Raw genomic sequence first — 12,744 nt, 5'->3', positions numbered from 1 at the left:
CCCAGCAGTGCATCAAATAACATTTTGCACAATTATTCAAATGCAGCTGAACACAATTCATGGGGACCATAATTTAGAGGCAACGCCCGAAATCCTGCCACACATCGCCCACAAGCAAGTTCCAACGCCGATATGTCATAGCGCCTCGACCTCGCAGCCTGTAGCAGACCTGCCATCCAGCGCTAGGCGGCTGCATGGGCCGAATACACTATCCAAACCCAGTGGAACCGAAACGCCATCAAGGGGAAAAAAATAAAATAAAAATAAGTCAGTTTTTCACATTTTCCCCCCAGGGGTCTTCACATTTATTTAAAATTATTGCAGCCTGTACAAGACAAAAAAAAGTTCGCGTCCACCACATCGACTCAGATTTTTACATTTTTACATTTCAGCCAGTATTTACAGAGAGCAAGATAAAAATGAAACTTTCAAGTTCGCACATTATAGGGAGAAATAACTTTGAACCGGAAATGTAAACTTTTAAGTTCCATATGCCACACAGGGCCCGACCTGGTGCATCACGAACTTAACATGTCGACAATTTGTAAACATTTACGACGCCCAAAAAAGCACCAACTTGTACATTGTTCTAGACTACCTATACAGACGATTTTTTTGTACAATATACTTCACCAGGAACCTATACAAAATATGTACATTAGATTTTAATAAATAGATAACATTTGTAAAAGGGATTTTTTACTTCCTTGGGGCCCCCTGAAAGACCCTTCCAAAAATGAGCACTGAGTATATAGAATTTGGCACTGCCACCCCACCTTTGGCACCTTACATTGCACAAAAGTTTGATGAGGAAGATGAGTTTTTTTGGGCAATCGGATTGCCACATTTCCCAAATTCAGGAAGACTAGAGAAGCACCTCTTTCAACCCAGGTGCCGCCATGTCAACCCAGTCTAGAATCCATTAGGTTCAAGGAGCTGAGCAAGTCTTCAAGTTATTCACTCACTCATCCGGAGTGTATGATGGCTCTGCAGCCTGCAAGAGTCCAGGCAGATCGCTTAGGAGCCAGTGTAGAAAGAGTAGAAGCCCATGGCCTTGGAGGCATCTTTGTAGTCCTCTGGGGAGCCCAGGTCTTCACATTTGATGGTTGGAGAGTTCTCATTGCTTGAAGTGCTAGGAGAGAGGCGCCGTCTCTTGCACGCCCCGGTGTAGACCCCAGAGTCGTTCGAGTCCATGGATTTGATGGATGGTGGAGTCTCCACCCAGGAAGAGGCCAGGTCGTCCTTCAGTTTCTCCTTTGGGGCATGCTGGTCTTCAGCAAAGTTTGAGGGGCTGCTTCTTGAAGGCCATGGGGAGCCAGTGAGCATCTTCCTCTGGTAGGGAGAGCCTCTGCCCCCCCAGCTGGCCATGGAGGCAAAGGCAGAGTCTGGATAGTAGCCCAAGGGCGTCTGGAGGGGTAAAGACTTGAGGCCGTAGGTCAACAGAGGGTTGGTGGAGTAGTCTGAGTCGTAGGAGCCAAGGTCCAGCTTGTTCGCCGCCGCAGCAGCGGCTGCTGCAGCTTGCTGGACAGGGGTTACAAACCACCGCTGGGGTGAGGGGTTGACCATCTCCTCACCCTGTTGGGGGGACAGGAGGCCGCTGGCCTGTGGTACAGTCCGCTCTCCGTTGTAGAAGCGAGCTGGAGGTAGGTTGTTGACGAACTGCTCTTGAAAGAACGGCTGGACGCTGTACCTGGCGCCGGGCACTATCTGGTGGGATCTAGGGGAATCCGCAGGAGACGGAGTTAGTCGGTCATTCTCTGAAGCCGTGTACATGCTACAATGGAAAAGAAAGCTGAGTGACTGCGCTGCGAACATCTGTGCTGCACAAAAACATGGCCTTAATTCCTACACAGCCTGAAGCGTCCCTGTTCTAGTCCAAACTCAACAAAAAGGGATAGTCACAGATTCACACCTGCATTACCTGCACTTTGAACACGCTCCCCCAGTTTACCTTCTATTATGATGAACTCTAAAAACCCAACCTGCCATTCCTGGATTCAATATAGACAACCCCTGCTTTGCACCTGCTAAGCAAGTCTGGAGAGCATCAGTAGAATGAGCGTCACCCATCAATTCTGAAGACCCAAATACACGTCACAGTATGGACAGCCCCCAAGTAATGGATAATGGTGGAAATACTGTTATGGTCCTCCAATAAATAAATCAAAATGTTCTGCTTAAAAAATATATATATATTCTCCAAATAGATACCAAAACGTGCTCAAATAATCCTAGGGTGAGCCAAACATGGCATTGTTCCCAAACACAAGAATTTAACCACTATCCCTGGTAATTTCTACTCCAAATATTCAAGTAGCTCAAATAAAATATAATACACACACATATATACATATACACACATTTTTTGTGCCAGGTTGCTATCTACCTCAGGGGTAACTTCAAAAACAAGGGAAGCCCATTAGACAAAGTTTTTTTTTTTAGGTTCAAACCTTGACAGAGAAACTGACATTTTAGCCAGTGTTCCGAACTAAAGCAGGTAGGACCCGTCCAATTTCAGGAGGTCATCAAAACGTATTTTATTTGGTGTTTCTATAAAGCGCTGATAACCACCTTATTGTGCTGCAACCACAACCAGTAGAAGCCTCACTGACTGCAAGCAGCGCTACATACCAGTCTCTAAGAGAGGCACAGGTACACATTTCAACATTATCAAATCATCATCACATCTCCAGCTGTGTTTACAACCACAATTTTGTTAAATTGATTTATATAGGTAGAAAACAATTTGAGCCCCAGCCGCTATCAAACTAACCAGTTCACCCATGAGCCAAATATAAGGGTGTGCAAAGTGTTTTGCAAGATTTTTCGATCTGCATCAAATTGTGACTGGCAACAATTTACATGGTGAATTAGTTTGCCACTGGGCAAAGAAAACCTGGGGAAAAGTGAACCTGCAGAGAAAGCCAGAGTCCACTTTCTAGCTTGGCAGAGTATGATTAAATAGGAAACTGGGCGGAGAATGCACCATAAAGTTAAACTGGGAAACAAATGATTAACACTCTAAACCTTGCAAAAATTCACTTTTTTGCAAGTCGCTAGAGTCGTGGCCTTAATCGAAACCAATTGGGTCAAAATGTTTGTAAAAGAAAAGCGAGGACTGGAAACACTTTAGCCAAAATGGAGGGATAGGCCCTCCCTACCCAAGATGGCGCTCCAGAGCTGAGAAACTGTTACTTACGAGTCATAGTTGTCTCGGAAGCCTTTGGCAAAGGGATTGTGGTCAATTTTCAGCTGTGTGATCTAGAAGAAAAAAAATATATTGGAGTCAACAGCAGTGCAGGGACACGTAATGTCACCACTACCCACGCGCATCTCTAAATGGCATCAAACAAGAGTGAACTCCCACTGCATCCATTAACAAATAATTCATCAACACATTCAGATACATGGATATGCAGCGCTTCTGCACAACGCTACATTCATTTGAACACAGGGGTCATGGGTGACTAGTCCCTGGCACCACCCTGTAAGTGAAGTTGCGGCCTGGGCACTTGATGGGCACTGTAGGATCAGTGTTTAATTTGTAGGCAGAGGCGTGTCAGTGCCCGAAGCGCTGCTCACAAGCCTGTAGCTGGTGCCATTATATGTCATTGTGCTAAATACCAAGGCTGCGTAGGCCTGAATCCATCTAAAGCCTCTTTAATCCACCAGAGACTCCCTGGTAGCTCATTCTTGCAGGTTCCTGCTTTCTCCCTGTGACTTTTTCCTAGTCTCACATCCTCTGTGTAGGTTTTCCAATGCTTGGTACATTTCTGATACATAAAAATAGGTGCCAAGGCCTAAAAATAGGTGCCAGGCCCCAAAAACATGTGCCGGTGGCTCCTGCCAGCTAAAATTATACACTAAGTTGGAAACAGACAAGACATTTAAGGATGCCACCAAGTAGAGGATAACCACTGGTGCTGGGTGGTTTTAGTCCACTACACTCAACTTTACTCCCTTCATCCCATGTAATCTAAATACTGGTGTACTACACACATGACGTCACTCCTGCCCCCTCTTGTGATCTCAATACTGGTGTACTACACACAACGTCACTCCTGCCCCCTCTTGTGATCTCAATACTGGTGTACTACACGCATGACGTCACTCCTGCCCCCTCTTGTGATCTCAATACTGGTGTACTATATGTATGTCGTAAATCCTGTCCCCTCTTGTGATCTCAATACTGGTGTGTCGTCACTCCACTATAGGGCACCTACCCATCAGGCAACTCAACCACTACAGGGTTACTCCACCTACCTCCACCCTACGCACCCTGAAGTCGAGAGGGAAAAACAGCCAAAAAAAGGCAGGAATCATACAAGATCTGCCCCCTCTATGGATTTCAGCTTGAGACAAACCAATAACCAAGGTTGGTTAAAGGGCATTTAACCAGCTCCTTTCATGCCCTGGGCAGCTAAGCTAACACTTCCATCTGTTTCATCGCCATAAGGCCCAGTGGTACCAGCAGATACTGGGCAGTAACCTGGACTCTGGTTACAGCTCACCCCACTTCCCCCAACAGGCCGGAAGCTGCAGCCAGCGCTTCCGGTCGAGCACTTACGTCAGTGTTCTGGTAGGCTGTCACGGCGATGAACTGGTTCTCCGGGAAGACGAAGGTCTGCGTCTTGGTGGAGTCGTTGAGGTCCTCGACGCCATCTTCACTGACCTCCACGATGTGCAGGCGGGGCTGGTACTTGTGCAAGGACTGGAGCACAATCATCTGCAGAGGGGAGGGGCGAGCCACAGTCAGTGCATGCTACACACATTACAAGAAGAAACTCCCATCTGTAAAACAAGGGTAGGCAGCCCTCCCTATAGAACCCCCCCCCAGCTGAGGACCACCCCCAGTGGCCAACTCTGGATCTAGGGAACCGGGTTAGAGTCCCAGCGTCGGCTCAACTCCCTGTGATTCCGGGCAACTCCCGGTGCCTACGGAAAATGAATGTACCCTTGTATAAGGCCAGGGGCCTTCTCTGCTCATGTAAAGCGCTCCAATGCCTTCGGGGCGACTTCGCGCTAGATAAAAACTACAAAAAACATCTAGTTTCTTCCTCTTGGCTTCCATGGGAAGCATCTCCCCACGTGCCAGTATCTGTTAAGTGCTTAGAGTCAGAGGTCCAAGCGCTATTTTTCCTGCACCTAGCACCCGCGGCTAGAGCATATGCCCGGACGAACGACGCCATAACTCCCTACTTGTAGGTTCTGGGGCAGGGCACCCTCCCGGACACAGGTGCGGCCAGGTGTACCCTCCGAGTCCGGGTGGTGTGGGTCAGCAGGGTCGCTTGCAGCACCTGGAGCTCCCTACAATGAACTGCCCAAGAAGAGCCACAGCAGAGGCGCGACACTGTCCCGACAGTCGTGATAGGGCGGGCCTTCAGATGACCACGATTAGGGTGGTACTCCGAGTTTGGGGGGTGCGGAGTTTGGGGTAGGGAGGCGGTAGGAGAAGCGCACATATTTCCGGTAAGCCTGACCGGAAGTGCGGTGTATTCCGGGCTAGGGACGGTCGTGGGCACGTAGGGCCTTATGACCCAAAAGGTAATTTTAGTCTGGTTGTTTTACAGTGAATATTAAGACACGGATATGGCGTTGCGTTTGTTTAGGTGCCCGTGGGCCAGATTTTGTTCGTCTTATGCAGTAGGCACTGCCCTGCTCAGCTCACCTGGCTGTACATTGGTAGGGACTGGGCAGGGTTGTCATTGGCCAAGGACCAGGTGTGTCACTTATTCACACTATATGGCATTCCTATGGGCATCATTTTGCCCCAGATGTGCACCCTGGTTCGTCATGTTAGGGGTGCCAACTGCTGCCCAGGGGCCTCAGAGCCTCCTCGGAAAGCCCACGTGTTGGGGCGAGATTGGACTCTACCAGAGGGACGGGCTCTGGCCTTCGTGCCCCGGACCACCGTTAACTGATGCATTTCTAATTATGGACTGGACGTCCGGTATAGGCACAAATATCTTGGGTTTTTCACCAGCATCATCTAACAGGTCACCATTCTGGACAGGTAATCCTGATGGTTGATAGGAGGCTATGTCATTGTAAATGAGCTCTATTAAGAATTGATTGAAAGCTCGGCCTGCTAGACGCTTTCTGAACGTCTGGTCTCCAGCAGCTGTAATAAATGTGCCCCCGGGTGGTTTCCTTGGCCGGTCACTGCGCCTGCTGTGGTCCAGACTTTACTGGTCTTGGCCAGATAGGGGTTGAGACCACCACCGCCCCCCTCCCCACATCTCCAATGTGCTTGGTAGCGCTAAAAGGTGAGGGGGAGGCCGCAGCGCTATATAAATAGCCTATTACATTTAGACATAGCGCCAACTAGCCCAGTTTCATGAAGGTTATTTTTTAGAGTTATCTAAAGCTGGGATTGGTAGGCCCACTTACACACTATATATTGCAGCCTCCTTTGTGTCGTTGGCCGAAAACACAAATTACTGTCAAAATCCCCGCCATTACAGGGGTTTGGTTGAGTCGACAGCCCCCCCCCCATCCTCCTCCTCCCAGTAGGACTGGTCCATGTGTAACCACGACAGGTCAGTAGCCCCGATAGTGCCCTGAGATGGGACACAGTGGCTGCATAACAGAAAAAACAAATCTAACATCAAGCTCTATGGGAGATTGCTGCCCCCCTCCACCTCCTCCCCCTGTCTACCACCGGGATTTCCAAAGATCCTTGAAACCAGCGCTTTAAATGGGCTGGTACTGCCCGGTACCGAGTACCCGCACTTTAATTTGCAGGGGAGAGCACCTGCACTTCTCAGCACTGTTGCAATACATTACATGGGTGCGTACAGGCACTGCAGGTACCAACAGGCACTGAACAACAGGGAAGCCTTCCACCTGCCAGGTACCTATCACAGGCTGCGCGGACAGACACCAATACATCGGAGCTGGGAATTTACACACAGATCAATGAGAGCTTTTCCGTTGCCCGCCGTGACCTTTGCCCCTTATGACGCAAGGCCCCCCCATGTTTGTGCAGAAGGCTCACCTGAGTGCTGTTGTTATTGGCGCCTTTGTTGTTGGTGAGTTTCAGCTTCCCGAAGGAGATCTCCTGCCTCATCCAGTGGGCCCCGGTGTTGGGGGACTCGGGGTGCACGTACACCTTGTTACCTGCAGGCAGAGGGCGGAGTTAGAGTCTGCAAGCACACATGCGGTGGAGATCGGGGTGACCAGGTACAGCTGGTGCCCCGCAAACAGACACCCAGCTGTCCCCAAGCGCACCTGCGTTACCCCACACATACACCCTGCCGAGCTCCCAGGGCCACGCCTGATGCGCCGATACAGTCCAGGTTCTTTCCGCTGATTTATGGGAGTTGTAGTCGTGTTTTATAATGAAATAAGCAGGAGTACAAGTCCCAGAATTCAAAGAAAAAACTGGAGTGGAGCAGCACATCACGCATGGACCTGGGCAATAGGCAGGGCAGTGGGGTCCCCTCCCACACCTACCCCTGCAGCTCCCCTCACGGATCTGCCCTTCTGCCCCCCTCCTCCCCATGAGCGCCTGTTACCTAACCCCCCCCCCCCCCCCCCGCACTCCCTGCTACCTCCAGGCCCGCAGTGTCTCACCCCCAGCCCCCCACGCACCGGCTCCTCCGCCCACCCCGTGAGCACCTATGTTACCCCCACGCATATCCCCTGCTGCCCTCCACGCCAGCAGTGCCTAGCGCCCACGCACCTGCGGCTCCCCGCACGCACCAACTAAACCGCCCCCACCCCATGAGCATCTTTGGTGTTACCCCCACGCATACAACCTGCTGCGCCCCCCCACCCCACAGCTCACCCAACATATCTGCCTGACACCACCCCATTCCCCCTACACTCAGACACGCGCCGCCCTTCACACCCCCCACCCCAAACACAGCCCCCTCGCCCACTCACCCTGCATGTTGTTGTCCGCCTTGCCGCAGGTCACCCACTTGCCCCCCTGGAAGCGCCAGTGGTTGGGGTCCGCCAGCACCACCTCCACGAACACGTTGTAGTGGGAAGTGGGGTTCAGACCCGTCATGTTGAAGCTCAGGAAGGGGAACATGCGCCTGGAAGGAGGAGAAAGGCGCTTAGATCACCTTTTCAACGTGACCCCCAAAACACAAACATGTCACCATCTAAAGCTTGATGCACAGATGCCAAGTTCCCCGGGTCCATCGTGATGTGGTGCTCCAGTCCAGATTTTTTCCCCTTGAATTCTAGGACATGTAGTACCTATTTATAATGAAACAAGGCTACAAGTCCCAGAATCCCGAGGAAACACCTGGACTCGGGCAGCACATCGAACTGGGAAACCGGGCAGGATTGTTAATATTGCGCAATAGTGACGTCCAAATGTAATTTAAATCCATTTTACAATTCGATGACCTCCCCAACACGGAGGACCTGTGTGTGAAGTTCGCTGACAAGGGCATCGCACCGCTGTTGGAAAGAGCGGACTGACTTTTAAACAGTGTACACAAAATTCAAAAGTTTGTTTCCCGAGCGCCACTCATTTGAAGCAGTTTTATTACAAACCAGATTGGACCAGGTAAATCTTTCAATCATAAATTGGGAAAAAGTAGACAGCAGGGTGAATCGGAAGTAAGCACATAGAATAGAATCAGAAAGCAAGCCCCTGGAGTTATAAAGTTAGGCCTCGAGGCGCTTACGTTTAAATGGTTTATCAAACCCCTTTCCTGCGCGCGTATCCTCCAAGGTGCCGCGAATGGGCCATGTTTACAGGAGCCCACTGCGAGCACCTGGGATCGGTTGACTCAGATGAAGCGCTTTATAATCCGCTTCATTCCTGGGGGTGCGCACACATTTTACTCAGGGACACCCCCGCAGCGAGCCTATCGATTTTTAATCGAATCTAACCAGGCGCTTGTTAAGAGCAGACGCGGCGCAGCGGGCACCCGATAGGCTCATTATCCTTTGAGTCCAATTATTTCGTTTTTTAAAGCGCCTCTTGCGATTTTAAAGTGACAAGTTAAATGTTTAAAATGAGTAGTAAAGAAAATCACGCCTTATAATCGGTCCCTTTAGTAAATTGAGAACCAGAAAAACAAAGTTCTGCAGTTTTATTTCTAGTGGTATACAAGCCTCTTTTGCATCGGCAGTCTTGAGGGGTATTTAAAAAAAAAAAAATACTCCAAAAACGAACAAATTCAGTTTACGGGGGGTGAAAACCAGTCTGTAGGAATTATGTTTAAGTGCCCACACACTTGATAGAATTTCAGTGTTAATACAGATATATTCGATAACGGCGTTTATTGGATTGAACGACTTCTCAGCGCTAAGTCCTGCAAGGTGACAATTTAAAAAGCTCGTGATAGGGTGACAGTACGCGAACTGGGTTGGAGGAAGGGGGTTGTTTTGTGGTCGTGACCGTGAGAAAGTTAAGTCAAAACAACTTAAAATGCAGTTGTTAAACAAAACGACCCCCCAAAGGCTGAAAGTTTGGTTTGCTTGGTCAGGGACGAAAACACGTTCACATCCGACAATTTATAACGGAACGAATTAATAAGGTGGGGCCCGTGTTTGACAAACCAAACAATATATACCAAACAGCACCGCAGCAAAAACGACGAACAAACAGGAAACCGCACAAGAAAAGGGGAGGTAAAAACATCCAGAACGTGTTAGCGCCTCCAAATAAAATTAAAGTCGGGCTGGAGTTTACCGGCAACTTTATGAACGATTGAACAACTTGCGATGGGTCGAATAAAGCATTTATAAAGGTAAACGTAATGGCGTTTGGAAAATAAATTATTCGCCAGGATACCTGCTAATTTGCTGTGCCCCACATAAATTGTACAGTTTGTTCAACAATATTCGTTATCACTTAAAACATGTTTGTTCATAATTGAGTTTTCACGATTTGTTTGAACCTATTTTAGGTTTGAAACTACATTTAAAGCTTCTTTCGTAAGTGACGTTTAAACTGAATAATTGGGCTGTCAGTGACGTCATCGCCGGGCGTTATTAAACAATTACGGACCGCCGGGGGTAAGTGACAGCTACCAATAGAATGCATATGTTACAATAATTAAGATTTGTTAGAGTTCGTCAGGGGAGAGCTGGATCGCAATAAGGCATACAGCGCAAGAAAGGACATTTACGTACAAAATGTGCCTTTAAGCCTAGCCATCGGTGATAAAGGCACCAGCAATACGTATAATTCCCTTTAACGTCGTTTGCAGAACTCGAGACCAGAACTGTTTTTTTCGGCTCCGAGGCATTATTAGCTCATAGCGTCCCTCTGATGTCCCGGAAAAGGACCCGCCGCGCCATACAGTAGACGCCCTTAAAAGTACTCTGGTATTAACCGTACATAGCGGTTAGCCTGCTGCACCGGTCATGTAGGTGCTTAGGGCTTTAATATACAATAAAGGACTGCTAGCCGTCAACATTTTGAGGTAGAGCGGCTGCTTTCAATTGGGTATATGGTGTACAAAGCAATGTTAAACAAGCGATACAGACCAGCTGACGTCCCGGGCCAAGTAAGCCGCCAAGAAATACAACGAGAACATAGATAATTAGGTTTTAGATAACTCGAACTGGTCACATCCCCCTAAAACGCCTTTGCCCGGTTATTGGATGGTGTCATAAGTCGAATTGTCAAACAGGTTAACATTAAAATAAACCACCCACGCATGCATTAATAAGCAATAACGGCATGCTCGTTAACTCCAATTACTGCATTAACAACGTGCACTTAAATGTATTGCACCTCAGAATAACCCCGGTTCCTTACCTGCCCTGCTTCGTGATTATCATTTCCGTCTGGTGCCGGTGAAACTTCAGCCAGAGGGGCCGGTTACAGAGGAAGACCTGAGCCCGCAGCCCCTGTCCAGAGCCCCCCAGTCCTCCTGCGGAGCTCCCCATCCCGGGGTAGGGGCTGTAGAGCGCCGCCGGGCCCTGCCCGTACTGGTAGCCGGGACTGAACTGCCCCCGGGCGGGGCAGACAGAGGGTGAGAAAGCAGCGGGGGGCAGCATGCTCCCATAGTGGGGGTACCTGGAGGCGGGGGCCCCGGGGTACACCTGCTGTGTGCCGGGCCCGTAGAAAAAGGATGGAGGGTCGCCCCCGGCCTGCTGCTGCTGCCCCCCGGCCTGAGGCAGGTAGTACCTGTCTGCCCCGCCGAGGCCGTCCAGGGAGTAGCGGGGGGCCCCGGAGGGAGACCCCAGGCTCTCATCCCCAGAAGGGGACCCCTTGCGCCCAGGGTCCTGCAGTGCCTTGCCGTTCGGGGTGCCCGGGAAGCCCTCCTCGGGGGAGGCCAGTGGGGCGCCTTCCCTCCCCGCCCCAGGGCCGGCCTCGGCGCTCCTGGGATACTTCTTCAGCGGGAGCCCCTTGTCCTGGGCCCCAAACTGTTGGTGGGCCCCTAGGCCAGGGCTGTTTCCGCCCTCCGAGGGGACATGCAGCGGGTAGAAAGAGCTGGGTAAACTGGGGGCCGGCCCCGCCAGCATCTGCTCCCCCAACTGCATCCTTCAAGGGAAAGGCTGCAAAAATACAGAAAACAGCTACATGCAGAGGGACCAGGAAAAGTGCAAAGAAAACTACAAAATAAAGGAAAGAGACCCCTTCTGCGGCCAGCTGGGTGCAAGGGAACCGGGGGAAGGGGTAGGCGAAGGGAAGGAAAGTCTAAATAACTATAAAAAGGCCATTAAAAAACATAAGAGGCTCGCTCCTTCCCAGGTCTACTGGTGAAACAAATAAAAAATCTATAAAAATCCAAATTCCCCCACCACCTCGCTGGCACCGTGCAGTACTGGGTGAGAAACCAACCAAAATCAGAAATCTAACACTATCAAACCGTCTTAAAATAGGAGTTTGCCTTTCCCTTGCCTACCGGGAGGAAAACAGGAAATAAATAAATAAAAAGAAGCGCCCCCCAAGACCAGCAGCACGCGGCTCCTCGCGCCCCTCAAGCGCAGCTCACACGGAGTGTCAGGCGCGCAGCCCTACTGCAGACTTATATAGCATCGCCTCATTCACACCTCGAGCGGGGCTAATGGGGGCCGAGGGAGGGGCTCTGGGGCTGCCGGTCTTGGCGAGAGATGGAGGAAAGCAGACCAAAAAAAGAGCCCCCTCCTCTCCCGGCCCCCATTGGCTGCAGCATCTGACTCTAATTTAATTAGACAAGTCCTAATTGGGACAGTTCACCTGCGACTCTCGGTGCTGGGGGAGGCCGAATGGAGGGGGTGCACCCAGGGATCTCTAAATTCACTTTATGTGCTGGGCTTCTCTGCAAGTTTGGGTTCAGCATGTGACGTGTCCGTGTATTTCCATCCCCCGTGTGCACGCGCCAGTCACCCTAAAAACATGAATAAAAGGCGATCTCGCATGGGTGCCAATCCTGGCATCCATTCCTAATGTAGGCTCTCCTTTGTCATGTACGGCTGCTGTACATAAGGGAAAACATCCTAGATACTGCCTGTCCTTGCCAGTCAGTGCCCACTGACTTCTGCCAGGCTGGCACGGCTGCCTTGGCCAGCATCTGAGGGTATCTTTCAGTTGGCATCGGTGACAATGTAATGTTTTATGGTTTAACATCAGCATTTATCATGGTCGAAGCGTTCTCACTCCTGGCAGAAGAAGAAACCGGGAGACAGACAGGTTGGGTGATTTGCCCACAATCACACTGTGTGATAGATGTGAGGGCGCTGGGATTAGATTCCAGGTGCCACTTAATCCACAGGTGTCAAATTCGCCGAGTGCCCCCACGGGGATGTTGTGGTGTGTGTGAGCCCCTAAACCCTATTCACAGA

The 12,744-nt window shown here is 50.2% G+C and overlaps 1 protein-coding gene across 3 annotated transcripts; it reads right to left on the bottom strand.

Annotated features, from left to right (window-relative positions):
• Positions 1 to 277: 277 nt before the first annotated feature.
• On the bottom strand, positions 278 to 11,925 carry EOMES (eomesodermin). 3 transcript variants are annotated; one of them, XM_069212014.1, is made up of 6 exons: positions 10,733 to 11,925; positions 7,888 to 8,042; positions 6,998 to 7,119; positions 4,568 to 4,726; positions 3,200 to 3,261; positions 278 to 1,774 (listed from the first exon to the last, which is right to left on the bottom strand). In XM_069212014.1, the coding sequence occupies exons 1-6, from the start codon at positions 11,458 to 11,460 to the stop codon at positions 1,018 to 1,020; spliced, it is 1,983 nt and encodes a 660-aa protein (XP_069068115.1). In that variant the 5' UTR covers positions 11,461 to 11,925; the 3' UTR covers positions 278 to 1,017. The 3 variants fall into 3 exon arrangements, with proteins under 3 accessions (XP_069068115.1, XP_069068116.1, XP_069068117.1); XM_069212015.1 differs by having other exon boundaries at positions 278 to 1,717; XM_069212016.1 differs by lacking the exon at positions 10,733 to 11,925 and adding an exon at positions 8,646 to 8,728 and having other exon boundaries at positions 279 to 1,774.
• Positions 11,926 to 12,744: the final 819 nt, after the last annotated feature.

Source organism: Pleurodeles waltl, chromosome 10 (genome assembly GCF_031143425.1).
Source record: "Pleurodeles waltl isolate 20211129_DDA chromosome 10, aPleWal1.hap1.20221129, whole genome shotgun sequence".
NCBI classification, from domain to species: Eukaryota; Metazoa; Chordata; class Amphibia; order Caudata; family Salamandridae; genus Pleurodeles; species Pleurodeles waltl.
Note: the sequence above shows the minus strand (reverse complement) of the source record. Positions and strands in the feature narration are given on the sequence as shown.

Bases quoted from the DNA above. Each gene is read 5' to 3' on its own strand.
- EOMES (XM_069212014.1), bottom strand. From the start codon at position 11,460: ATGCAGTTGGGGGAGCAGATGCTGGCGGGGCCGGCCCCCAGTTTACCC. The intron at 8,043-10,732 runs GTAAGGAACCGG...TCCTCCTTCCAG, and splicing joins ATAATCACGAAGCAGGGCAG to GCGCATGTTCCCCTTCCTGA. The intron at 3,262-4,567 runs GTAAGTGCTCGA...TTTTTCTTCTAG, and splicing joins CAGCCTACCAGAACACTGAC to ATCACACAGCTGAAAATTGA.